This window comes from Falco naumanni, chromosome 13 (assembly GCF_017639655.2).
Source record: "Falco naumanni isolate bFalNau1 chromosome 13, bFalNau1.pat, whole genome shotgun sequence".
NCBI lineage: Eukaryota > Metazoa > Chordata > Aves > Falconiformes > Falconidae > Falco > Falco naumanni.
Window position 1 is genome coordinate 640,522 of NC_054066.1, and position 23,237 is coordinate 663,758.

Sequence of the window (23,237 nt, forward strand, 5' to 3'; positions counted from 1 at the left end):
CGTGCTGCGGTCACCACCGCGCCGGCACTCACCAATGGCGTTGAGTGCGTGCTTGAGTTCCAGCGTGAAGGCAGCTGTGGGCACGTCGTCGCACACCGGCAGCACCGCCACCGTTGACAGGTTGCTGGTGGGGTTGGTGGGCTCGGAGCTGGAGGCCATGCCCAAGCCAGAGCCTGCACGGACAGAGGACGGGGTGGTGGTCACCATCCACGCACTGCTCCACCGATGGCCACGTGCCCTGGAGAGGGCTCCCCATCACCCCCTGTCCCTGTGGGACCTACTCGCAAAGGGCCCACGGAGCTGCTGAAGGTTCCCCAAGATCTTCTGGCTCAGGAGGTGGATGAGGCGGGTGACAACCTGCACGGACAAGGACAGGGATGGCCACCAGACCTGGCAGTGCTTCCCAAGCTGGAGACTCATTAGCACCCCAGGCAAGTGTCCCACATGCCTTTTTGTGTGCCACCACCACAGTGGTCCCCACCATGTTGTGGGGCTCTGGTTGTCACCACACTATGGTTGCCACCATGCCATGGGGCTGTGGTCACCACCGTGGTGTGGTCCCCACCATGTTGTGGGGCTCTGGTTGTCACCACCCCATGGTTGCCACCATGCCATGGGGCTGTGGTCACCTTGGGGACCTCTGAGAGGGCCACCCCTTTAGCCCATCAGCCCTTCTCCCCCAACAGCCTTAACAACCTCATTAATTCCTTCATTTAAGCTGATTTTGACAATGTCACAGGCCACCACCTGGAGGGGACATGGGGACACGCTCCCTCCCCAGGAAGAGGGTGCAGACCCCCGGGTGGGGACCTGGTTGTACCTGGGGGTATCTGCGTTTGATGTTGTTCAAGGTGCCCTCAGGCAGCTTGGCCAGCTCCGTGTCCCGCACCGCGTGCACGGTGGTGGCACGGGGCTGCCGGGTGAGGGCTTCTACCTGGAGAAGAAGACATATCACCAAGACGTGTCGGCCAAGCGCCAAGGAATGCCCACCCCGGCCCTACCGCAGCTCTCACCACGCCGATGAGGTCCCCGCGGCCGTACTCCCCGATGAGCTCCTTCTTGCCGCTGCCCTTCTGGATGACTGAGCGCAGGCGCCCGTTGAGCGCGATGTAGGTGCAGTCCGACTTGTCACCCTGCCTAGGGTGGGGACACACCACCGCTGGGACCCCAACCCCCGGCCATGGTGGTCCTTACCAAGCTGAGGTGGGCATCCACCCTGTGGTGCCCACCTGTAGAGCGCCCGGCCAGCTTCCACCGCCATCCAGTCGATGGCAAAGTCCATCTGGCGCACGAAGGGTGACATACGGGCAGCCACGGTGTGGGCGACGCTCAGCACCACGCTGGGCTGCTCCCGCATGATCCTACGGGTCAACAGCGGTTGAGGGACCTGGTGGTGGCCCCAGGAGATGCCACCACCAGTGTTCTTTGGAGGAAGATGTTGTGGCAACCAACCCTTTGGGCCAAACCTCCGCCGCCGGCGCTGGGACTCACTCGTAGAAGTCGGATTTGGAGATCTTGAGGAAGGTGCAGTCGCGGTTTGCCTTGATGGTGAAGATGAGGGGCTCGCCAGTGAGGACTGCCAGTTGTCCCACCATCTCGCCAGGCTGCGTCAGGAAGAGGCAGACGTCCTCCGCCTTGTCGATCATCCGCTGGTAGACATGGAGGCAGCCCCACAGCACGAAGTGGAGGCTCACGTCCTGCCAAAACGACGTCCCGTCACCAGCAGGGGGTCACCTGGGACCCCCAGGCACCAGAGGTCCCACAAACACCACTTAGGTTTTCTTCTGGTCTTCTTCACAGTGTTCTCCACCCACCAGATGGTTCTGGGCATCATTCCCAGCTGCCTCCCCCCAGAGGGTGGGAGTAGGAAGGGAAGCACCCAATGGAAATACAGGGCAGGGGGACCGAGATGCCCCGCCAGGTCCTCGAAACCCACACCCACCTGGTCCCCTTGACGGGCAATGACCGTCCCAGCTTTGGCGTGATGCAGCAAGACACGGTTGTTGAGGAGAGAAGGGTCCTAGAGGGAAGAACAGCATCATGTGAGGTGATGGGGACCATTATGAGGAGAAGGGGGACCACCAAGGAGACAGAGGACTACCAGGAGGCCACAGGGACCAGCACAAAGCAACAGCGACGACCAGAAGGAGATGGGAACACACCACGAGGTAACAGGGACCCAACACAAAGCCATGGGGACCCACCATAACACAACAGAGGACAACCAGGAGGAGATGAGAACCCACCACAAAGTGATGGCGCTCCACCATGAGGTAACAGGGACCCACCATGGACCAATGGGGACAACCATGAAGTGACAATTACCACCAGGAAGCCACGGAGGACCACCAGGAAGCAATGGGAACCCACCATAACACAGCAGAGGAACACCAGGAAGACACGGGGGACCACCGTAACACAACAGAGGACCACCAGGAAGCAATGGGAACCCACCATAACACAACAGAGGACCACCAGGAAGCAACGGGAGCCCATCATACCACAACAGAGGACCACCAGGAAACCACGAAGGACCACTAGGAAGCAATGGGAACCCACCACAACACAGAGGACCACCAGGAAGCCATGGGAACCCACCATAACACAACAGAGGACCACCAGGAAGCCATGGGAACCCACCACAACACAACAGAGGACCACCAGGAAGCAATGGGAACCCGCCATAACACAAAAGAGCAAGAGGAAGCCACAGGAACCAACCATAACGCAACAGAGGACCATCAGGAAGCAATGGGAACCCACCATAACACAACAGAGGACCACCAGGAAGCAATGGGAACCCACCATAACACAACAGAGGACCACCAGGAAGCAATGGGAACCCACCATAACACAACAGAGGACCACCAGGAAGCAATGGGAACCCACCACAACACAACAGAGGACCACCAGGAGGCAACGGGAACCCACCACAACACAACAGAGGACCACCAGGAAGCCACGGGAACCCACCACAACAGAGAGGACCACCGGGAAGCCATGACTCCCCCCTCGTGGCACCGCTCCTGCTCTCACCTCCACCTTCATGAGCTTGACCAGCTCCCGCTTGGCGGCCTCGAAGAGGGCGCTGCTCTGGCGGCCCTGGTAGGGACCGAAGGGACAGTCCCCTGGTGCCACCTCCTCCTCGCAGTCGTAGTGGTGCACCCCTGACGGCTGCTCCTCCACCGTCACCGACTTGCGCTCCTTGGGCTCGTGGGAGACGGACTGTGGGGAGGGGGGTTGGCGCCAGCGCCCACCCACAGGCCCCCCCCGGCGTTGGGGTGGGGGAGGGGGGCAGGGGGACGCGGTGCGGCCCGATCCGGCTTTACCCGGGAGAAGGCGGCCAAGGCGGCGGTGCTGTCCTCCTGCAGCGACACCGAGATGCGGCCGCGCTCGTAGGCCATGTCGAAGTCAGAGCGGGGACCCTTCTGGAGGCCTGGGGGGTGGGGGAGGGGACCGAGGGGTCACTGGTGTCCGGGATGGGGATACTGGGGAAGGGGGAGCGGGGACCCTTCTGGAGGCCTGGGGGGTGGGGGAGGGGACCGAGGGGTCACTGGTGTCCGGGATGGGGATACTGGGTGGGGGCAGGGGGATGCACAAGCACTGGGGGTATGCAGGAGCGGAGCAGGGGGACCCCTGGGGAGGGGGATGCAGGAGCTGACGGGAGATGCACCCCCAGAGTGGGAGGGGTCTACACACCCCCAGGACTCCCCCCGCCCCCCACCCACCCTCCCCCAGGCTGGGACCCACCGGCGATGTCCACGGGCATGGAGATGCAGCGACTCAGCGGCGGCGGTGGCGCGGGGCTCTCAGGACCTCCCGCTTTCAGCCCCTCAGCTGCAGGATGAGACCCCCCTGAGCCCCCCATGGCGGCACTGGGGGGGGGGAGGGGTCCCGGCACCCCCATCCCCACTCTCACCTGGGTCCCTGCCCTCATCGGGACCACCGAGCCCCCGCTTGCCGTGGCGGACGGGGCTGGTGCGGGCGGTGTGGCCGGGTTGGGGGAAGAGGCGCAGCGGTTGCATGTCCTGCAAGGGGGGACATATGGGGGGAGGGGGGGACATCGGGGGTGGGGGGTGGGGCACGGTCCTGACCTGTCCCCTGTGTCTCCCCCCCCCCTTTTTTCACCACAAACTCACGTGGCTGAAGAGCTCGTTGGTCAACCCAAGGTAGTTGTGCAACGCCAAGAAGGTGACGCGCTGCAGGCGCACCATGATGATCTGGAGGGGGACAAGAAGCCATCAGACGTCCCTTGCCACCCCCAGGGACACCCCCCACCCCCCATCGTGTGTGTCCCCTCCCCCAGCCTCACCTGCACCACCCGCACCAAACTTTCGGGGTACTTCTCAAAGACAGCGGAGAAAGCTTCGACGGGCAACCGCAGGATGGTGGAATCCTCTGCGGCTCGCGCACACACGGTGCGGTATGGTCGCTGGTGACCCTAGGTGACACGCCACGGCGTTGGTGGCCTTGCAGGGATGGGGAGGTCCATCCTGGTCATGGGGGGTGGGGGTGGGGGCGGGGGTAGGTAGGGGCTGGCAAAGTCTGCTGGTGGCACCGGGCTTTTGGGTGGTTGGGCTTGGGGTGGCCACAGCTGGGCTTGGGGGTGGCCATGGCTGGGCTTGGGGGTGGCCACCATTGGGCTTGGGGTGGCCACAGCTGGGCTTGGGGGTGGCCATGGCTGGGCTTGGGGGTGGCCACCATTGGGCTTGGGGTGGCCACAGCTGGGCTTGGGGGTGGCCATGGCTGGGCTTGGGGGTGGCCACCGTTGGGATTGGGGGTGGCCACCATTGGGCTTGGGGTGGCCACAGTTGGGCTTGGGGGTGGCCATGGCTGGGCTTGGGGGTGGCCACCGTTGGGATTGGGGGTGGCCACGGCTGGGCTTGGGGGTGGCCACCGTTGGGCTTGGGGGTGGCCACCGTTGGGATTGGGGGTGGCCACAGTTGGGATTGGGGGTGGCCACGGTTGGGCTTGGGGGTGGCCACCGTTGGGATTGGGGGTGGCCACAGCTGGGCTTGGGGGTGGCCACCGTTGGGCTTGGGGGTGGCCACCGTTGGGATTGGGGGTGGCCACAGTTGGGATTGGGGGTGGCCACAGTTGGGATTGGGGGTGGCCATGGCTGGGATTCGAGATGGCCATGGTTGGGCTTGGGGGTGGCCACCATTGAGCTTCGGGGTGGCCATCCTGGTCTTGTGGATGGCCACCATTAGGCCTGGGGATGGCCACAGCTGGTCTTGGGGACGGCAATGGTCGGGCTTGGGGATGGCCACCACTGGGCTTCGGGGTGGCCATCCTGGTCTTGGGGCCCAGCAATGGTCAGGCTTGGGGGCGGTCACGGTCAGGCTTGCAGATGGCCATGGGTTGGGTTTAGGGATGGCCATGGTTGGGCTTGGTGGTAGCCACGGTCGGGCTTCAGGGCGGCCACCATCGGGCCTGGGGATGGCCACGGCTGGGCCTGGGGGTGGCCACGGCTGGGCTGCAGGGGTCTGGGGACATCTATGATCAGGCTGGGGGGGCTTGGGGACACCCAGTTAGCCTGGGGGGTGTTTGGGCATGGCCGTGGTTGGGTTGGAAGGGCTTAGGGACAGCCACAACCAGTCTGGGGCAGAGGGGGAGGGGCTTGGGGACAACCACAACCAGGCTTGGGGGGCTTGGGGACACCCCCAACCGGTCCCGAAGGGGCAGCGGGGACAGCAGCGGCAGCAGTACCGTGATGACATCCAGGATGCTGAGCAGACTGTGCACGCTGTCCCCGGGGAACACCTCCTTCATCACCGTCTCCTTCCCATCCTGCAGAGCACCAGACCCCTTGCTCTCTCCGTCCCCAACCCCCCTGGTGTCCCCACTCCCTCCCCGTCCCCTCCGGTGTCCCCATCGCTCCTGTACCGGCTCGGTGAGGAAGAGCTCCAGCTTGCCATCCTGCACCACGTAGATGCTGGTGTCGGGTTGGCCGGGACGGAAAACGTAGTCACCCTGTTGGCACTGCTGGAAAACCATGTGCTTGCACAGCTCCAGGAAGAGCGGCTTCTCAAAGTGACCCAGCACCCTGTGGGGACAAGGATGGGGACAGCAGATGACACAGAGCCCGCCGGGAGCTGCCCCCCCCCCCAACCCTGGTCCTCTGGAGCCCCCCCAGCAGCTGATTGCCACAGCAACGGGGATGCTGAGAAGAGCATCCTTCAAGGGAGTGGTCCAGCCTCTCCTGCCAAAGGGATGCCAGGGGTGGGTGCTGATGCCTGGGGCCTGATCCTGACCCCCAGGGATGGATCCTGACCCCCAGGGATGGATCCTGACCCCCTGCGGCCTGATCCTGACCCCCAGGATCCTGACTCCCAGGGATGGATCCTGAGCCCCAGGGATGGATCCTGACCTTAACACACACCCCCCAGGGGCCATAACCTGACTCCCAGGGATGGATCCTGAGCCCCAGGGATGGATCCTGATCCCCAGGGATGGATCCTGACCCCCTGCGGCCAGATGCTGACCTTGATCCTCCCAGGGACCAGATCCTGACCCCCCAGGGTCCATATCCTGACCCCCAGAGATGGATCATGACCCCAAGGGGCCATATCCTGACCCCCAGGGATGGATCCTGACCCTGACCCCCCCCGCAAGGGACAAGATCCTGACCCCCAGGGATGGATCCTGACCCTGACCCCCCCGCAAGGGACAAGATCCTGACCCCCAGGGATGGATCCTGACCCCCCAGGGCCAGATCCTGACCTTGACCCCTCCCCCCCCCAGGGGCATAACCTGACCCCCAGGGCCAGATCCTGACCTTGACACACGCTCCCCCCCCCCCAGGGGCCAGATCCTGACCCCCAGGGATGGATCCTGACACACACCACACACGCACCCCAGGACAAGATCCTGACCCCCAGGGCCAGATCCTATCCTTGACTCCCCCAGGGGCCAGATCCTGACTCCCAGAGATGGATCCTGACCCCCAAGGATGGATCCTGACCCCCCGGGGCCGGATCCTGACCCAGGACCCGCCAGGGACCGGGTGCTGAGCCTCACCGGACATTTTTGAGCATGTAGAGGACCTCGGAAGGGAGATGGGAATTGGCCACGTCGAATTCAGTCAGGTCGGCCTCCAGCACCGAGGGGGGCGGCTCCTTCAGCTGCAGCGTGGGCAGCTCCTTCTGGATGCGCAAGAACCTTGGGGACAACCAGGTGACATCGCGGCACGGCCACCCCCACCCCTCCCCCCCCCGCTGGTGGCACCTCACTTTTTGGCGATGTTGAGCATCTTGAGTTTCTTCTTCATGCGGGGCCGCGAGGCGCTGGAAATGGTGGTGTCCACCAGAGAGGAGGTGGACTGGGACACCTGGGGTTGGGGACAGCGGGTAGGGTGTCACCCACTGGGGACGGTGACAATGGGATGTCACCCCAGCTGCCACCCCCCGGAGCGTCACCTTGCGCATGATCTTGCGGCCGTAGAAGAGCATCTTGTCACGTTTGCGGAAGCGATACTTCGGGGTCCCCTGGGCGGGTATTTCTGGGGGACACGATGGGGACGCGGTAAGGGGGCACAGCCCTGTCCCCCCCCCCCCTTGTCCCCAAGGCCACCAGCGTGGTGTCACTCACTCTTCAAGCGCAGCCGACGCACCAGGACCACAATGGCAGCGGCGACGATGACGGCAACGAGGCCGAGGCCAAGCAACATCCCCAGAACCTGCGGAGGGAGGGGGGGTCCCCATGTGGCCCCCGCGTGTCCCCCCCCAGGGGACAGGAACATCGGGGGGGGGGGACACGACACGGACGGACACACACACACCGATGGCACCGCCACCCTGGTGGCATGGAGGGATGGGAGGGGCTCAACAGCATCGGGATGCGGACACTGTCCCCTGGGGACATGGGGACAAGTTTGTGTCCCCTCAGGGGTGCTCACCGCACCAGTGGAGAGCGGCTCCTCGGCAAAGAGCCTGGGCAGCATGGCCGTCAGGGACACATCCTGCGGGGACAAGGGGACAGCTGAGCCCCCCCGACCCCCCCCACAGCTGGGGGGGGGACACAGGGGTGACTGTCACCCCCATCCCACCGTGGGGACATCTACCTCCGCCTCCTCCTGCGGCTCTGACTCGCTCTGCCCCATGGCCGCGGTGGGGCTGTGCCCATGCAAAAAGCTGCGAAAACGGGGAAAAATGGTTAAACCCCCCCCCAAAAAAAGAGAAGTTTGTGACACAGGGACACGCAACAGCCACCGAGGGACAGGTGACAACTGGGTGATGTCCCCCCAGGGGGTGAAACTCTGGTGGGGGGGCGTTGGGCTCAATTTGCTGCATGGTGGGTTGGGGTAGGGAGCTGGGGTGCCCCCAGGGTGTCCCCAGAGTGTCCCCAGGGTGCTCGGTGACATCAAGTGGCAGGAGGACACTTTGGTGTGTCCCCCCTTGGGGAACCTCAGTGTCCCCACTCCGACTGGGAGAGGAAGCGGTGACAGGAACCCTCCCATTGCAACAGCGCCGAGGCCACCGGTGTCACCCGGTGTCACCCATCGCCACTGACACCCGTCCCCGCTGTCACCCCACCACGTGACGAGGGTCCCCACGTCGCGGTGCCACCACCCAGCCCAGCCCCACCGTGTCCGTCCCCCCCCCCCCAGCTGTCCCCACCGTCCTTCCCAAGGACACCCCGGGGAGGTGATGGTGGCACCGGCGGGGACGTCACCGGGGCTGGCACATGTCACCCCCCCTGTCACCCCATGGGGGGGGAGGGGACACGCTGCCAAGCGCCGCGCCAACACCCTGTGACCGGGGCCTGGGGACCGCCCCCCCCCCCGGGTGACAACTGCCCCTCCCCCCATTAAATACCCCTCCCGCCAGCTGCTTCTACCCCCTCCCTAAGGCAACCCCCCCCCCCAACTGGTGTTGCCCCCCCCCTCCCCCTGTTACCCCCCTCCCCAGCCCCCCCAGCTGCTCCCGCCCCTCCCCCACCTTTACAACCCCCCCCTCCAAAGCTATAAAGCCCCCCCGGTTAACAGTGCCCCCCCCAGCTGGCGTTGCCCCCCCAGTAACTGAGGAGCTGATGCTGCCCCCCCCCGAGCGTTACTGCGCCCCCCGCAACATTACGCCCCCCCCCTCGAGTTAATACGCCGCCCAAGCCCCCCCCGCAGGGAGTCCCTGCCCCCTCCCCAAGCTAATATTGCCCCCCCCCGTAATTGGGGGACTGATGCTGCCCCCCCCCCCGCCCCCCTCCCAGCGTTACTGCCCCCTCCCAAGGGTGATATTGCCCCTCCCCCAGCATTACGGCCCCCCCCCCCCCACTATTGCTGCCCCCCCCCCCGAGGAGTTCTGCCCTTCCAACGGGTTTTGCTCATCCCCCCCCCAGGCCCAAACCGCTCCCCCCCGCCCCTCCCCAGCCCCAAACCTGCCCCCCCCCCAGCCGGTGCTGCCCCAGGGGACGGTACGTGCCCCCCCCCCCCCCCCCCCCCTCACCAGCCGCCAGTCGCCGCCCCGCGCCCCGCTCCGGCCTCGGCGGTAACGGCGGCCCCCGCGGGGCCATGGCCCCTTTAAAGCGGCCCCGCCCCCTTCGCGCTGACGTCACGGGGGCGGGGGCGCGGCGCGGCGGCGGCGCCATCTTGGGAAGGTCAGGCGCGAAGGAAGAGCGCGGCGGGCGGGCGGGCGCCATCTTGGGGGTGGCGCCGTGGTGACGTCATCAGGAGCCGACGCTCTCGCGCGCGGGGGGACGAGCTGTTTTGGTGCGCGCCACGGCGCCATCTTGGGAGTGGCAAAGGGAGGGCGGGGGGGAAGTGGGGGGGGTGGGGTGTGTGTGGTGTCCCCCCCATCTGGGGGGTGCCGTGGGGGTGGGGACCGGGGAGCACCCTCAGGGCCGGCCCCACCCCCACCACGGGCACCCCTGGGTGGTGGCACCCACGGCCGGGCCTGTCCCCACGGGTGGTGGCACCCACCGCTGCCCCCGTCTCCCCGGGTGGTGGCACCCAGGGCCGACCCTGTCCCCACAGGTGGTGACACCCACCAGCGTCCCCATCCCCACAGGTGGTGACACCCCTGCCCCCACCCCCCGCCCTGGCGCGGGGGTCCCACAGCAGCACAGACCCACCGATCTCGGGGGGCGCTTTATTCCGCCCCACGGGGGCACCCCTGCCCCCCCCGGGGCACAACTCCCCCCTCTGACCCGGGGGGGGGGGGGGGGGGGGGAACCCCAGGGTGAGCAAGACCTGAGACCGGCCACAACTCCGCGCAGGAATGAGCAGCCGCTCCCCTCCCCCTCCCCCTCGCCAGGGCCCCATTTTGGGGTTAAATCAGGCTTTTTTGGGTGCTGGGAAGGCCAGGAGGCAGCGGGGCCTGGCTCCAGCCGCCCCTGGCCCCGCTCCAACTGGGAGCAGCTGCTCTTCCAGTACAAAACGTGCCCTTGACCCGTCCTGCCGCGCGTAAACAGCTCGGAAAACTGCGGCTCCGGGGACAGAGGTGCCTGGGGGTCCCTTGTGCCTACACACCCCCCACCCCCCGCCCCCCCGAACGGCTGCAGAGCTTGGGGACAAGTCCCTGCTGCTGCCACAGGGCAGCGGGGCTGGGGGACAAAGGTCCACGTCCATCCCCCATGGCAGCAGGGGACTTGTAGGGCTCAGGGACAAGGACAGGGATGAATCCCTGATGGGACAGAGGGTGGGGGACCTGGGGACAACGGGGGGGACAAGCCCTTGATGTAGCCAAGGGGCCAGGGGGCTTGGGGCCAAGGACGCCGGCACGTCCCCAGCGTGGCCAAGGGGCGGGGGCTTGGGGACAAGGGCAGGGACAAGTCCCCAGTGCAGCCAAGGGGTTGGGGACGTGTCCCCAACACAGTCCAGGGGCTGGGGGGCTCCAGGCTGCCCCCCAAATCCATCTGTGGGGTCACAGAGTTCCAGGTTGCCCCCCCAAATCCATCTGTGGGGTCCCAGGGCTCCAGGCTGCCCCCCAAATCCATCTGTGGGGTCACAGAGTTCCAGGTTGCCCCCCCAAATCCATCTGTGGGGTCCCAGGGCTCCAGGCTGCCCCCCAAATCCATCTGTGGGGTCCCAGGGCTCCAGGCTGCCCCCCAAAATCCATCTGTGGGGTCACAGAGTTCCAGGCTGCCCCCCAAAATCCATCTGTGGGGTCCCAGGGCTCCAGGCTGCCCCCCAAAATCCATCTGTGGGGTCCCAGAGTTCCAGGTTGCCCCCCAAAAATCCATCTGTGGGGTCACAGAGTTCCAGGCTGCCCCCCAAATCCATCTGTGGGGTCCCAGGGCTCCAGGCTGCCCCCCAAAATCCATCTGTGGGGTCACAGAGTTCCAGGCTGCCCCCCAAAATCCATCTGTGGGGTCCCAGGGCTCCAGGCTGCCCCCCAAAATCCATCTGTGGGGTCCCAGGGCTCCAGGCTGCCCCCCAAATCCATCTGTGGGGTCCCAGGGCTCCAGGTTGCCCCCCAAAAATCCATCTGTGGGGTGCCAAAGCTCCAGGTTGCCCCCCAAAATCCATCTGTGGGGTCACGGGGCTCCAGGCAGCCCCCCTAAAACACATCCAAGGGGTCCCAGGACCCACGGCGAGCCCCTGAGCGGCTGCCCCAGCTGCGGTTCAGGCCTGGGAGCGTGTTAAGCTTAAAAGTCCATTAAGAAAATTAACGGGGCCACAAGCATCCGTCTGGTGTTCCCCAGGCGCAGGGGACACGGCCACCGTCTGTCCCCACCCCTTCGGGGTCCCGAGCCGGTAAAAACAGACGATAAAATAAATTAAAAAAGCACTCAAGGCTGGGGGAGGGGAGCACGGGGCATCCCCGGGGGTCTGCGGGGGGTGGGGGCTCCTCCCTCAATTCACCAGCAGCGCGTTGTCTTGCAGGGGAGCCCTGTGGGGAGACACACGGGTGGTAATGGGGGGGGGGGGGGCGGGAAATCCGACGGAATTCGGGGAAAAGCTGCTTCCATTTGGGAAACAAATCCTGGAAACCAGCGGGGAGCCGTGGGGCAGCGAAGGGGGGGGGCAGGGAACGTGCAGACCACCCGGTAGACCCACGTGGAGGGGTCCCCGCAGGCACAGAGCTATTTGGGGGGGGGGGGGGGAGGGGAGCAAGACGTGCGGGCACGGAGAGGGGATGGAAATCACAATCCACGTGGGAATCGGCCGCGCACGAGGAGCCAGCGGAGAAAAGAGTCAGGGGGGAGCAGGGGAGGTAACGGGGGGCGCAGAGCATCCCCCAGCCCCGGTTTGCTGCCCCCAACACCCCCCCACACACACCCTGCAGCACCGGTAGCGCTCACTCACCGCTCGCAGCAGCAGAAAACGGAGCAGGATGAGGTGCTGTGCCGCCGGTACTTGCCCGATTTGGGGCTGTCCTTGCACTGGGCGATGTAGGCGTGGAGCTGGGAGACGGGCGGCTCGCCCTCGCACTGATGCTGGGGGGTGGGGGAGGGGGGAAAAAAGGGGAGAGGGAAGCTGAATCCCTCCAGCGAGCGGGATGGGGACCCCCCCCCCTTCCCACCAGATCCCCGAGGCGTAAAGCTCAGCTCCGAGAGCAGGATGTGACCTCACCTTGATGGTCTCGTAGGAGCCGGTGATGAGGGCGATGAAGAGGCTGAGGACCATGTAGATGAAGAGGCTGATGAAGGTGTACAGGTAGACCTGGCTGAAGAGCCACACCAAGTAGCTGTTCTGCTGCATCTCGGCGAAGGTGACGAACATGTCGTCCCCGTTGATGAGGGAGAAGAGGCACTCGGACACCATGGAAAGGGAGCGGAACTGGGATGGGAACCCAGAAACCACCAGTAAGCCGGGGCGGGCTGTTGTGCCCCTGCCCCTCCCCCCCCCCCCCCTTGCTGGAAGCCCCCGAAGAAGGAGCGAGCGCTCCCTGCCACCCCGATGCCACCGACAGCGCCGTAGGTAACCCCCCGCCCCCAAATCCGGATTGGGCCCACCCCCCCCCATTCTCCCCCTCAACGCGGGCAGGGCCAGCGCCCGGAGCAGCACCTTGACGTGGTACGGTCCCAGCACGATCCAGCCGCAGAAGCAGTAGCCCAGGTAGATGACGGCCACGCAGCAGCAGAAGCGGATGACGTTGGGGAGGGCCACCCGGAGCGTGACAATGAGGATCTGGTGGAGGAAAATCCACTCAGGAGCAACCCCGGCAGAACGGGACCCCCACCCCCACCCCATCCCCAGCAGTTCAAAGCACCCTGGGAGACCCCCCCCCCGCCATGGTCCCCGGCAGAGCAGGATGGGGACCCTGGGGACACACGCAGCAGGTGTAGGATGAGCCTGAGCTCCCCCAGGTGCTGAGGGCCAGACCAGGCCGGTCATTCCCAACCTGGAAAATTGTCCCCTGGGCTCCCAGGGGACACGCTCCCCCCTTCGCTGGTGCACTCACGTTGTACTTCTGGAAGAAGGTGAGGTAGCGAATGACCCCGACCCAGACCAGCAGCGTGGAGGTGCCCAGCAGGATGCTGCAGATGTCGTAGCCAGCGAAATTCTGCCGGGACAGAGGCGGCACGGGGCTGAGGGACAGCCACCCCCACCCCCCTGAAGTCCCCAAAGCTGTTCCCGAACCCCCAACACCCTCTCCACCAGCCACAAGCGAAATCCTGGTGCCACCAAACAAGACCCTTTGGCACCATCTCCCTGTCCCAAGGGGAGAGGCGGCTTCCGGGGGTCCCACTCGAGGACCCCCTAACCTGCCACCAAGGCCCTGATGGCATCCAGGGCAGCTCCACCGGGGCGGATAACGCATCGCCAGCACCCAAGGGTGGCTGTCGTGGCTTGTCACGGGGAACCGTCCCCTCCCCGGAGCGTGGGGACACCCAGGACCTCCAAACTTCTGCTCCGCTCCCCGTCCTGCCCGTACTTTGGATTCGATGCCGATCTTCATGACGGTCCCCAGCACAGTGAGGACGTCGCTGATCACCAGCAGGATGTACCAGCCGTTGAGGAATTCCATGCGGTCCGACAGGCACACGCGCTGGTTGTACCGGCGCTGGAAGAACCGGCTGAATTCCTGCGGACAGAGGGGAAAAAAAAAAAAAAAAACTACGTCCCCACCAGGGACGCGCCCCAGCCCCAGCCCCACGTCCCCACCAGGGACGCTCCCCATCCACCAGCCCGGAGAACCTGACCCATCCCACAGCTTGGGGGATGCCTGCTGGGAAAGGGTCTCCTCCAAAAATCATCTGGGCTGGAAAAGTGTCCCCCCCACCCCCCCCCCCCAAAAACCAAGTTTTTTGGGGGGGCCAAGCAGCGCCAGGGTCTGTCCTGCCGGCTCCTGGTGGTGGCCGTGCCGTGGGCTGTGGTGCCACCACCGGGGTTTGGTGCAGGGGGAGCAGCTCCGGGGGGGTGGAACGCCAGGGTTGGGTCCCCCCCCCCATCGTGGTTACACCACGGAGGGGGGCTACGGTCACGCCGCTTCCCGACCCCCCCTTCCCCCCCCACTCACGTGCTGCAGCATCAGGCCCCGGATGATGGAGCGAGCGCAGAGGATGAAGGACAGCGAGCAGACGAGGATGACGATGACGTCAAAGAACAGCCGGAAGGAGTTGTCACCTGCAAAGAGGGGGACAGTCACCCAGGAACACCCTGAGCCCCCCCACGCAGCCCCCGGCACCCAACTGGGGATGGACACCAGCTTGGTCACGCCCTCCCAGCTCCCACCTCGGCCAAAGACGCTGTGATCTTTGCACTCCTTGATGTCGGCCCGGTTGTCCAGGTGGATTTTCACCCGGCCGCTGTGCGCCTTGTTGTCAAACGTGATCTGGAGAAGAGTGAGATGGTTGGAAACCACCCGGCAGCTCCTCGCTGCTGGGACGCTCCCCAGCCCCACGTCCCCCCCAGGGATGTCACCCCCCCGCCGGGGAGCGGTGCCGACGCACTCACGGTGATGGTGAAGGTGTAGCAGTCGGGGATCTCGTTGTTGATGATGGTTTGGATGTTGATGGCTTTCAGCTTGAACTGGATGGTGACGTTGATGAGCCTGTGGGAGGGGACGGATAATTGTTATTCCTCCTGCTGGGGCTCATCCAGGGGGTCTCAGCCCACTCAGACCCCCCCCCCCCCCCCAAACACACCCCCACGAGTCAAAGAACTGATGACAGGAGGGAAAAACCTCTCCTGGGGGTGCGTAAAGCCCTGGAAGGTGGTGTCTCCAGCTCGAGAGGAGCAAATCACACCCCACCTGCCCCAGCACCAGTGACTTCTGCTGGTCCAGGGGGTCTCAGCCCACTCAGACCCCCCCAACCCCCCCCCCAAACACAACCCCCCAAGTCAAATAACTGATGACAGGAGGGAAAAACCTCCCCTGGGGGCGCGTAAAACCCCAGGAGAAGGTGTCTCCAGCTCGAGAGGAGCATTTCACACCCCACCTGCCCCAGCACCAGTGACTTTTGCTTCAGGGGGGAGGCTGAACCCTCTGGAAGAAACGATGCCACGAGCTATGTGGCGTCTCTCGCTGTCAGCATCCCTCTCCACACCACCGGGCAAAAGACGGCGCCTGGCCCGTGCCAGTAACAACTTGGCTTGGCCACGGAAAAAAACCCCCGTGGAAGGATTTTGGGTGTTGCAGAACAGTTGTGGTGCCTCGGAGATGGAGCTGGGGCTGGAAATCAGCTGCTCTGTTGTGCAACCTCACCGGTTTCACATCCCCCTGGGGGGATTTATTTCTATCCCACGACTGGATTTTTTATTAAAAAAAAAAGCAAACAAAAAACCCCACAACTTGGGGGGCTTTTTCCACCCTGGCAGCGGGCTTCAGCACCAGGAATACCCCACATTGGGGTCCCCACTTTGTGCCAACGGGATGTCCCCAGGCTCGTAGGGACGAGATCGGTGATTACTTGTGGAATTTGAGGGTGAAGTTCTTGTAGCTGCGCTCCAGCTCTGGAGGAAGAGGCTGTGGGTCCCCAGGGTCCACCCCCAGGCAGTCTGCAGGAAGGGAGAAGCATCTTCAGGGAAGCCCAAGCCCCCCACCCCACAGAGCCCTCGGACCCTTCCCAAGGGCAAAATAAGGACCAAAAAGCTCCTCAAGGAGCCAGCAGGAGCTGCGGGACCAGGACTCTCAGCCCCACCGTCCCCAAAACCCACCTGTGACAATCTTGGGGTCTATGTTGAAGGTGTCGTTGGCCGGATCGATGCGTCCCTTACGGTAATACTGCTGGCACAGCATGAGGGCCGAGTGGTTCCCGCCGCTCTCGCCCTGCACGTAGGCATAGCGGCCGACGGTCTCGTTGGGAATGGCCAAGTACTGGAGAAGGAGATGCCCTCAGCATCTTGGAGGTGACCCTCTGTGTCCCGCTCTCCCCACAGATCTCACCTTCTCCACGGCGTAAAACATGCGCTCGTAGAGGTCGCGTTGCGTGTAGACGGCGTAAGAGTCGTCGGCGCCGTCCACGTAGTCCTTCAGGAAGAGGTGCTTGAAGGCAACGGTGTTCTCCTCCTTGAACGTCACCACCATCTGGTTGCTGAGCCCAAAAAGAATGAGCTGAGGGACAAAGGACACCACGATGAAACCCCCGCCCCAGCAGCTCCAGCACCACCACCCCCAAAACGTGGCCGTTTCGCCCCAAAGGAGCTCACAGGAGGCAAAATGCCACCACCCGACGCTTGGGTGACCCCAAGATGACAAGGACCAGCTTGCACGTCGCTGAGGTTGTCCCCATCTCCATCTGGTCATCCCAAAACCTCTTCTGCTGCCCGTTCTGTGGCAAAGCTCCTCTTCCACCACAGATAGGGAGCGGACCATCTCCTTGGGGACATGGACCATCTCCTTGGGGACATGCATGTGTCCCACCACAGATGGAGTCATGGACCATCTCCCTGGGGACATGGACCATCTCCCTGGGGACATGCATGTGTCCCACCACAGATGGGGTCACGGACCATCTCCTTGGAGGGAGACACATGTCCCACCACAGACGGGGCAAGGACCATCTCCCTGGGGACATGGACTATCTCCTTGGGGACATCCACGTGTCCCACCACAGATGAGGCAAGGACCATCTCCCTGGGGACACACACATGTCCCACCACTGAGGGGGTGAGGACCATCTCCTTGAGGACATCCACATGTCCCACCACAGAGGGGGCGAGGACCATCTCCTTGAGGACATCCACATGTCCCACCACAGAGGGGGCGAGGACCATCTCCTTGGGGACATGGACTGTCTCCCTGGGGACACGCACGTGTCCCACCACATACGGGGTGAGGACCATCTCCTTGGGGACACCCATGTGTCCCACCACATACGGGGTGGGGACCATCTCCTTGGGGACATGGACCACCTCCTTGGGGACATCCACGTGTCCCACCACAGACCCAGGATGGAGCCTGGTGCCTGTCTGGGAGCCAGTGCCACCCTGAGCAGGACAAACTTTCTGCCCCTCCCCCCCCCCCCTTTTTTGGGGCACCCCGGCATTACCCACTGCCTGAGCCACCCCAGTGTGTGTCACCCAGCCCCAAGGATGTGCCACCAGGGTCATCCCAAGGGACCCCAACTATCCCAGGGGACCTCTCCCGAGTCCCCCGCTGTCCCCAAGCCCCCCCAAAAACCCCCACCACTCCCCACCATGTCCCCAAGCCTTGCTGGGGGTGTCCACTCAGCCGTCCCCAGGCCCAGTGCCCACCTCAGAGGTCACCTTAAGTGCTCAGAGCCCCCGTGTCATTGTCCCCCCCCCAACGCCTCAGGTCCCCGTGTCCCTCTGCCACTCAGTACCACCCTGGGCTCCCCCTCCCTGCTGTCCCCATGTCCCAGGGGATCCTGTCCCCACGCCCCGGTGCCTGCTGTCACCATTCCCCAGTGTCACCCCCTCCCCCCCGGTATCCCAGTGCCACCCCCCCCAGTGTCCCCATGCCCTGGTGCCCAGTGTCACTGTTCCTCAGGACCACCGTTCCCCAGGGCCATCCCTCCGTGATGTCCCCATGCCCCGGTGCCCAGTGTCACCGTTCCCCAGGGCCACCCCCACCCCCCCTTGGTGTCCACATTCCCCAGGGCCACCCCTCCCCAGCGTCGCACCTCCCCTCCCGATGTCCCCGTGCACACCCCCCCCGGTGTCCCGGTGTCCCCACCCCCCGGTGTCCCCGCACCTGGACGGTGACCAGGAGGATCTTGGCCAGCTGCAGCCCCAGCTTCACGGGCCGCCGCCCGCGGGCCCGGTACTTGTCGCAGGGGCTCATGAAGAAATACTTGAGGCGGCGGCGCAGCTCCTCCTCCTCCGCCACCGCCGGGGCCTCCGCCGTGCCGTAACCGGGCCCGCGGCCCAGCAGCCGCTCGGTTTCTGAGGGGAAACGGCCGTTACCGAGGGGGGGAGCGGAGACCCCGCGGGGCAGCACCGGCCCAGCCCGCGCCCCCCGGGCCGCTCACCGGACGGGGCCGACCCCTTCCCCCGTCCCGGGCCCCCCCCGCAGCCTCCGGGGCCGCTCACCGGACGGGGCCGCCATGGCGCCGCCTCAGCGCGGCTTCGCCGCCTGCATCACGTGACGGGAAGGCACTGCGTGGGCACGCCCACCCGGCTCTGGGCACGCCTACTCTGCCCTGGCCACGCCCACGCGGCTGTGGTTATGCCCAAGCGGTCATGACCACGCCCATCCCCTCTGGCCACGCCCACCCGGCTGTGCTCACGCCCACCCCCGCTCTAGCCGAGCCCATCCGGCTATGGCCACGCCCACCCGGCTGTGGTTATGCCCACCCGGTCATGGCCACGCCCACCCCCGCTCTGGCTACGCCCACCCGGCTGTGCTCACGCCCACCCCAGCCCTAACCGAGCCCATCCGGTTATGGCCACGCCCACCCCCTCTCTGGACACGCCCACTCGACTGTGCTCGCGCCCACCCCCGCTCTAGCCGAGCCCATCCGGTTATAGCCACGCCCACCCCCGCCCTGGACACACCCACTCGGCTGTGCTCACGCCCACCCCCACTCTAGCCGAGCCCATCTGGCTATGGCCACGCCCACCCGGCTGTGGTTATGGCCACCCGATCATGGCCACGCCCACCCCCGCTCTGGCTACGCGCACCCGGCTGTGGTTATTCCTTCCCGGTCATGGCCACGCCCACCCCCTCTCTGGCCACGCCCACCCGGCTGTGCTCACGCCCACTCCCGCTCTAGCCGAGCCCATCCGGCTATGGTCACGGCCACGCCTAACGCCGCTCTGGCTACGCCCACCCGGCTGTGGTCACACCCAGTGGTCTGAAGTTATGCCTATCCGGTCATGGCCACGCCCACCCCCACTCTGGCCACGCCTGCCCCGCCATGGCTACGCCCACACAGCGCCGGTGCTGCCTCCCCGCCCCTGCCGTGACCTGGGGGGTTGGAGGGGGGCGTCACATGTATCTCCGTGCCAGCACAGTGACATGTAGTATGATGGGACAAGTTCATGGACAGTGACATGTGGCATGGGGAGGCATGTCCATGGATGGTGACATGTGGCCCAGGAGGACATGACCATGGGTGGTGACAAGTGGTCCAGGCGGACACGTCCATGCTTGGTGACATGTGGCCCAGGAGAACATGTTCATGGATGGTGACATGTGGCATGGGGAGATGCATCCATGGACAGTGACATGCGGCCCAGGGGACATGTCCATGGATGGTGACATGTGGCCCAGGAGGACATCACCATGGGTGGTTACACACAGTCCAGGAGGACATGACCATGGATGGTGATATGTGGCATGGGGAGACACATTCATGGACAGTGACATGTGGCATGATGGGACATGACCATGGGTGGTGACATGTGGCCCAGGAGGACATGTCCATGCCGGGATGGTCACACGTGGCACGGAGATGACACCTGATGGAGGACAACCCATCCTCCCCAACACCCCCACCACCACGACACCGTCCCCTTGGTGCCACCATTTATTCACCGCTCCTCACTGGGACGGGCCACACACCATGCGGGTTGTCCCGTGTCCCTCAGGCCACCCCTGGCAGTGGCTCCAGCAGCAGCCAGAGCCCGTCCTCGGCGCGGAGGATGAGCTCGGTCTTGCGCCGCGGTGGCCGCCCCGTGTCCAGCCGGACAGCGAAGCGTGTCACCGTCAGTGCCACCACCACCTTCAGCTCGGCCATGGCGAAGCTCTGCCCGATGCAGTTCCTGCCACCACGTTCCCTCCGTCACCTCCCCAGGGGGGACAGCAGACCCCACCCCACCCCCATCAAGGTGGTGGAGCAGATGGTAGAACCTCCCCAAACCAGGGGGACAGTGTTGTCCCCGTGATGATCAAGGTGGTGGAGCAGATGGTGGAACCTCCCCAAATCAGGGGGGTGGTGTTGTCCCCGTGATGGCATGGCTTGGGGACAACCACCCCACCTTGAAGCCAAGCAGGCTGGGGGAGGTGACACGTGGGGACACTTGTGTTCCCACCACATCTTACCTGGGACCAGCGGAAAAGGGTATGAAGGCCAACGGGGACCGTTCCTTGCTGTTCTCCGGGCTGAACCTCAATGGGTTGTAGACCTGGGATGACATGGACATCGTCACACAGTTGTCCCTGCCCATGGTGACAATCCCTGGTGCCACCAGGACCAGGTGGCTCCACCTGGGGCTCGGGCCAGACGTCGGGGTTGTGGTGGGTCCCGTAGATGCTCATCAGGCAGATGACCCCTGGTGGGATAGAAACAGCCACCTTAGGGACAGGGGACAAGGAGGGACGGGGACACTGGGGACACCCCAAGCCCTGGGCGAGCTGTACCCTTGGGGATGATGCGTCCATCGCGCAGGGTGACATCCTCGGTGCAGCGCCGCGACACGGCGGTGACGGGGGGGTGCAGGCGGAGGCTCTCCTTGATGCACATGGTGGTGAAGGGCAGGTGGGACAGGTCCTCCCTGGAGGGGGGGACACACGGTGGCACCGGGGTCCCCAAGCTGGCTGGTCAGGGGACGTCACTTGGGGACATCTCACCATTCAATGTCCTGCACATCCCTGCCCTTGAGGAGCTCGTGGACCTCCTGGCGGCACCGCTCCTGGTGGTGGGGGTGGCAGGCCAGGTTGTAGAGCAGCCATGCCAAGCCACTGGCCGTCGTGTCGTGGCCTGAGGGGACAAGGGCTGAGCCTGGGGACATGCCTGTCCCCCACCTCCGATGGCACCTGGTGGCTCTTCCTCACCCTCAAACATGAAGGTGTCGGCCTCCGCCGAGATGTCCTCATCCGACAGGGGGTTGCCGTCCTCGTCCTGCCAGGGGGAGCGTGGCAGTCAAGATGTCCCCTGGAGCCACCACCCTATGGCCAACCCTCCCCATGGCCACCACCATCCCCTTGGCCACCACCATCCTACTGTAGCCACCTCCCTATGGCCAACCTTTCCTTTGACCACCACCATCCCATGACAACCACCACCCTATGGCCAACCCTCCCCATGGCCACCACCAACCCCTTGGCCACCACCCCCCCACTATGGCCACCACCCTATGGCCAGCCTTTCCCTTGGCCACCACCATCCCATGATGACCACCACCCTATGGCCAACCTTTCCCTTGGCCACCACCATCCCATGATGACCACCACCCTATGGCCAACCTTTCCCTTGGCCACCACCATCCCATGATGGCCACCACCCTATGGCCAACCTTTCCCTTGGCCACCACCATCCTGTGATGACCACCACTCTATGACCAAACTTTCCCATGGCCATCACCATCCGCTTGGCCACCACCATCCCACTATTGCCACCACCCTATGGCCAGCCCTGCCCATGGCCACACCATCTTGCCGCGGCATGACCTTAGCAAGCAGAAGAAGGTCAATGAAGTCCATGCTCCGTCCCTGGTGGCTCTCCAGCCAGGCTTGGTGGCCAAGGCGCTCGAGGGCCTGGCGCCGCCGCTGCACCACGGCAGCGGTGAAGCTGTGCACGGTGGCGCAGGCCCGGGCAAAGCGGCGCCCGTCAGCCGAGAGGTGGTAGAGCCACGTTGGGTGATGGAGCGGGTGGCGCTGGCGTCTCACCACCAAGGTGCTCAGCTCCATGATGGCCTTGATGTACTCGCTGGGCTGCCTGGGGGGCACTGGGCACCGCTGGGGGTGGCCACCAGGGGCCACCGAGGGCCACCACCCCCCTGGCCATGGTGAGCTTCAGCAGGGACATGAGGTGGTGGAAGGTCCCCTCCCCATGAGGATGTTTGGTGACACCATGGGGGGACTCAGAGCCCGAGGGGGGGACACCCTGATGGGGGGAAGATGAGGTGACCCCAGGAGGGACAGAGTTGGGGTGGGGGGACAATGTTGGGGTGATGGGGACCTTGATGGGTACAACTTGATGGGTACAAAGCCCAGGGGAGACCCAACCAGGGCAGGAGACCCCAGCAAGGGACAGCACCAGGGTCAGGGGGGGTCCCTTGTGTGTGACCCTGGTAAGGGGCGATGGGGACAGTGTGGGGGTCCCTGGGGGGGGGACACAGGGTGACGGTGACACTCACTCCTGGCAGTGGCTCTCGTGGCTGAAGATGCACTTCTGGAGGGTGTCCAAGGTGAGGAGGCTGAGCTGCTCCAGCACCTCCAGCGCCACTGTGCCCCCCACCGCCTCCGCCGCCGCCCGCCACTTGGCCTGGGGGGGGAGGGGGATGGGTGCCGGAGGAGGGCTGGGGGGTGGGGGAGGAGGGGCAGGGGGATGGGTGCTCACGTGCATGACGTGGGTGCTCTGGTTGAAGATGGCCACGTAGGGTTTGAGGACATCCCGGTGGAAGGCGGGTGCCAGCAGGCGCCGGTGCTGAGCCCACTTCTTCCCGGCGCTCAGCAGGAGCCCATCACCTGGGGGAGGTCACCCGGCTCCATCGGGGGGCACCCATGGGTGCTGCCCCTCCCCCCCCCCGTCCCACCCCCCACCCCCCCCCAGCACCACTCACCCAGCCAGGGCTTGAGGAAGCCGTAGAAGAGCTGGTCCTTGGGGGCGACGGATGCTGTGAGGGAGGTGAGCAGGAGATGGTGACAGGTGGCACCAGGGTGGCATCGGGTCCCCTGAGGGGCAGGCAAGGGGCGGGGGGGGCGAGGCTAGGGAGAGGGGACCCCCTGTCTGCACCCATAACCACCTCAGGATGGGAGTTTGGGTGCCACCAGGCCACTGGGGTGGCCATGGTGACACCTGGAGGTGGCCCTCAAGGACAGGTTGGTGGCCACCCTTGGGTATTTGGCCATGGTGACACCCAGAGGTGGCCCTCAAGGACAGGTTGGTGGCCACCATTGGGTATTTGGGTGCTCCCTGGGCTGGCCCTGGGGTGACCCTGGGGACCCTCAGGGTGGGTTGGTGGCCCTTGTGTCCTACCTGGGGCCATCAGGATGGGGCGGAGGGTG

At 65.1% G+C, this 23,237-nt stretch overlaps 4 protein-coding genes across 9 annotated transcripts in view; 1 reads left to right on the plus strand and 3 right to left on the minus strand.

Annotated features, from left to right (window-relative positions):
* The window catches only part of PNPLA6 (patatin like phospholipase domain containing 6), an 18,925-nt gene extending 9,376 nt beyond the window's left edge, over positions 1 to 9,549 (minus strand). For all 4 annotated transcript variants that reach the window (XM_040612554.1, XM_040612552.1, XM_040612555.1 and 1 more), the window contains exons 1-22: positions 9,441 to 9,549; positions 8,063 to 8,132; positions 7,898 to 7,960; positions 7,591 to 7,678; positions 7,419 to 7,501; positions 7,233 to 7,330; positions 7,021 to 7,161; positions 5,887 to 6,046; positions 5,710 to 5,790; positions 4,313 to 4,441; positions 4,140 to 4,220; positions 3,920 to 4,028; positions 3,751 to 3,837; positions 3,330 to 3,436; positions 3,037 to 3,225; positions 1,943 to 2,020; positions 1,492 to 1,697; positions 1,230 to 1,361; positions 1,014 to 1,137; positions 821 to 934; positions 282 to 357; positions 33 to 173 (exon numbers count right to left, since the gene is read on the minus strand). In XM_040612554.1, the coding sequence (XP_040468488.1) occupies positions 33 to 173; positions 282 to 357; positions 821 to 934; positions 1,014 to 1,137; positions 1,230 to 1,361; positions 1,492 to 1,697; positions 1,943 to 2,020; positions 3,037 to 3,225; positions 3,330 to 3,436; positions 3,751 to 3,837; positions 3,920 to 4,028; positions 4,140 to 4,220; positions 4,313 to 4,441; positions 5,710 to 5,790; positions 5,887 to 6,046; positions 7,021 to 7,161; positions 7,233 to 7,330; positions 7,419 to 7,501; positions 7,591 to 7,678; positions 7,898 to 7,960; positions 8,063 to 8,101 (2,326 nt within the window). In that variant the 5' untranslated portion in view covers positions 8,102 to 8,132; positions 9,441 to 9,549. The remainder of the gene's footprint in view (positions 1 to 32; positions 174 to 281; positions 358 to 820; positions 935 to 1,013; positions 1,138 to 1,229; positions 1,362 to 1,491; positions 1,698 to 1,942; positions 2,021 to 3,036; positions 3,226 to 3,329; positions 3,437 to 3,750; positions 3,838 to 3,919; positions 4,029 to 4,139; positions 4,221 to 4,312; positions 4,442 to 5,709; positions 5,791 to 5,886; positions 6,047 to 7,020; positions 7,162 to 7,232; positions 7,331 to 7,418; positions 7,502 to 7,590; positions 7,679 to 7,897; positions 7,961 to 8,062; positions 8,133 to 9,440) is intronic.
* A 519-nt stretch (positions 9,550 to 10,068) lies between these two features.
* Positions 10,069 to 18,468, minus strand: MCOLN1 (mucolipin TRP cation channel 1). Of its 2 annotated transcripts, XM_040612557.1 has the most exons (14): positions 18,377 to 18,468; positions 18,039 to 18,229; positions 16,269 to 16,436; positions 16,040 to 16,199; positions 15,793 to 15,880; positions 14,837 to 14,933; positions 14,615 to 14,714; positions 14,400 to 14,506; positions 13,815 to 13,964; positions 13,341 to 13,442; positions 12,944 to 13,066; positions 12,509 to 12,715; positions 12,242 to 12,372; positions 10,069 to 11,825 (listed from the first exon to the last, which is right to left on the minus strand). In XM_040612557.1, the coding sequence occupies exons 1-14, from the start codon at positions 18,390 to 18,392 to the stop codon at positions 11,789 to 11,791; spliced, it is 1,677 nt and encodes a 558-aa protein (XP_040468491.1). In that variant the 5' UTR covers positions 18,393 to 18,468; the 3' UTR covers positions 10,069 to 11,788. The 2 variants fall into 2 exon arrangements, with proteins under 2 accessions (XP_040468491.1, XP_040468492.1); XM_040612558.1 differs by lacking the exon at positions 18,377 to 18,468 and having other exon boundaries at positions 16,269 to 16,416; positions 18,039 to 18,135.
* A 1,334-nt stretch (positions 18,469 to 19,802) lies between these two features.
* On the minus strand, positions 19,803 to 23,231 carry LOC121096541 (cytochrome P450 4F22-like). Of its 2 annotated transcripts, none has more exons than XM_040612560.1 (11): positions 23,209 to 23,231; positions 22,793 to 22,846; positions 22,570 to 22,697; positions 22,367 to 22,494; positions 21,678 to 21,945; positions 21,063 to 21,129; positions 20,859 to 20,988; positions 20,649 to 20,782; positions 20,496 to 20,560; positions 20,331 to 20,413; positions 19,803 to 20,050 (listed from the first exon to the last, which is right to left on the minus strand). In XM_040612560.1, exons 1-11 carry the CDS (start codon positions 23,216 to 23,218, stop codon positions 19,873 to 19,875), a joined length of 1,245 nt encoding a protein of 414 aa, XP_040468494.1. In that variant the 5' UTR covers positions 23,219 to 23,231; the 3' UTR covers positions 19,803 to 19,872. The 2 variants fall into 2 exon arrangements, with proteins under 2 accessions (XP_040468494.1, XP_040468493.1); XM_040612559.1 differs by having other exon boundaries at positions 21,678 to 22,020.
* HOOK2 (hook microtubule tethering protein 2) overlaps positions 23,223 to 23,237 on the plus strand; it is a 5,376-nt gene continuing 5,361 nt past the window's right edge. Inside the window, 1 exon segment of the mRNA XM_040613537.1 lies at positions 23,223 to 23,227. Coding sequence (XP_040469471.1) covers positions 23,223 to 23,227 — 5 coding nt within the window.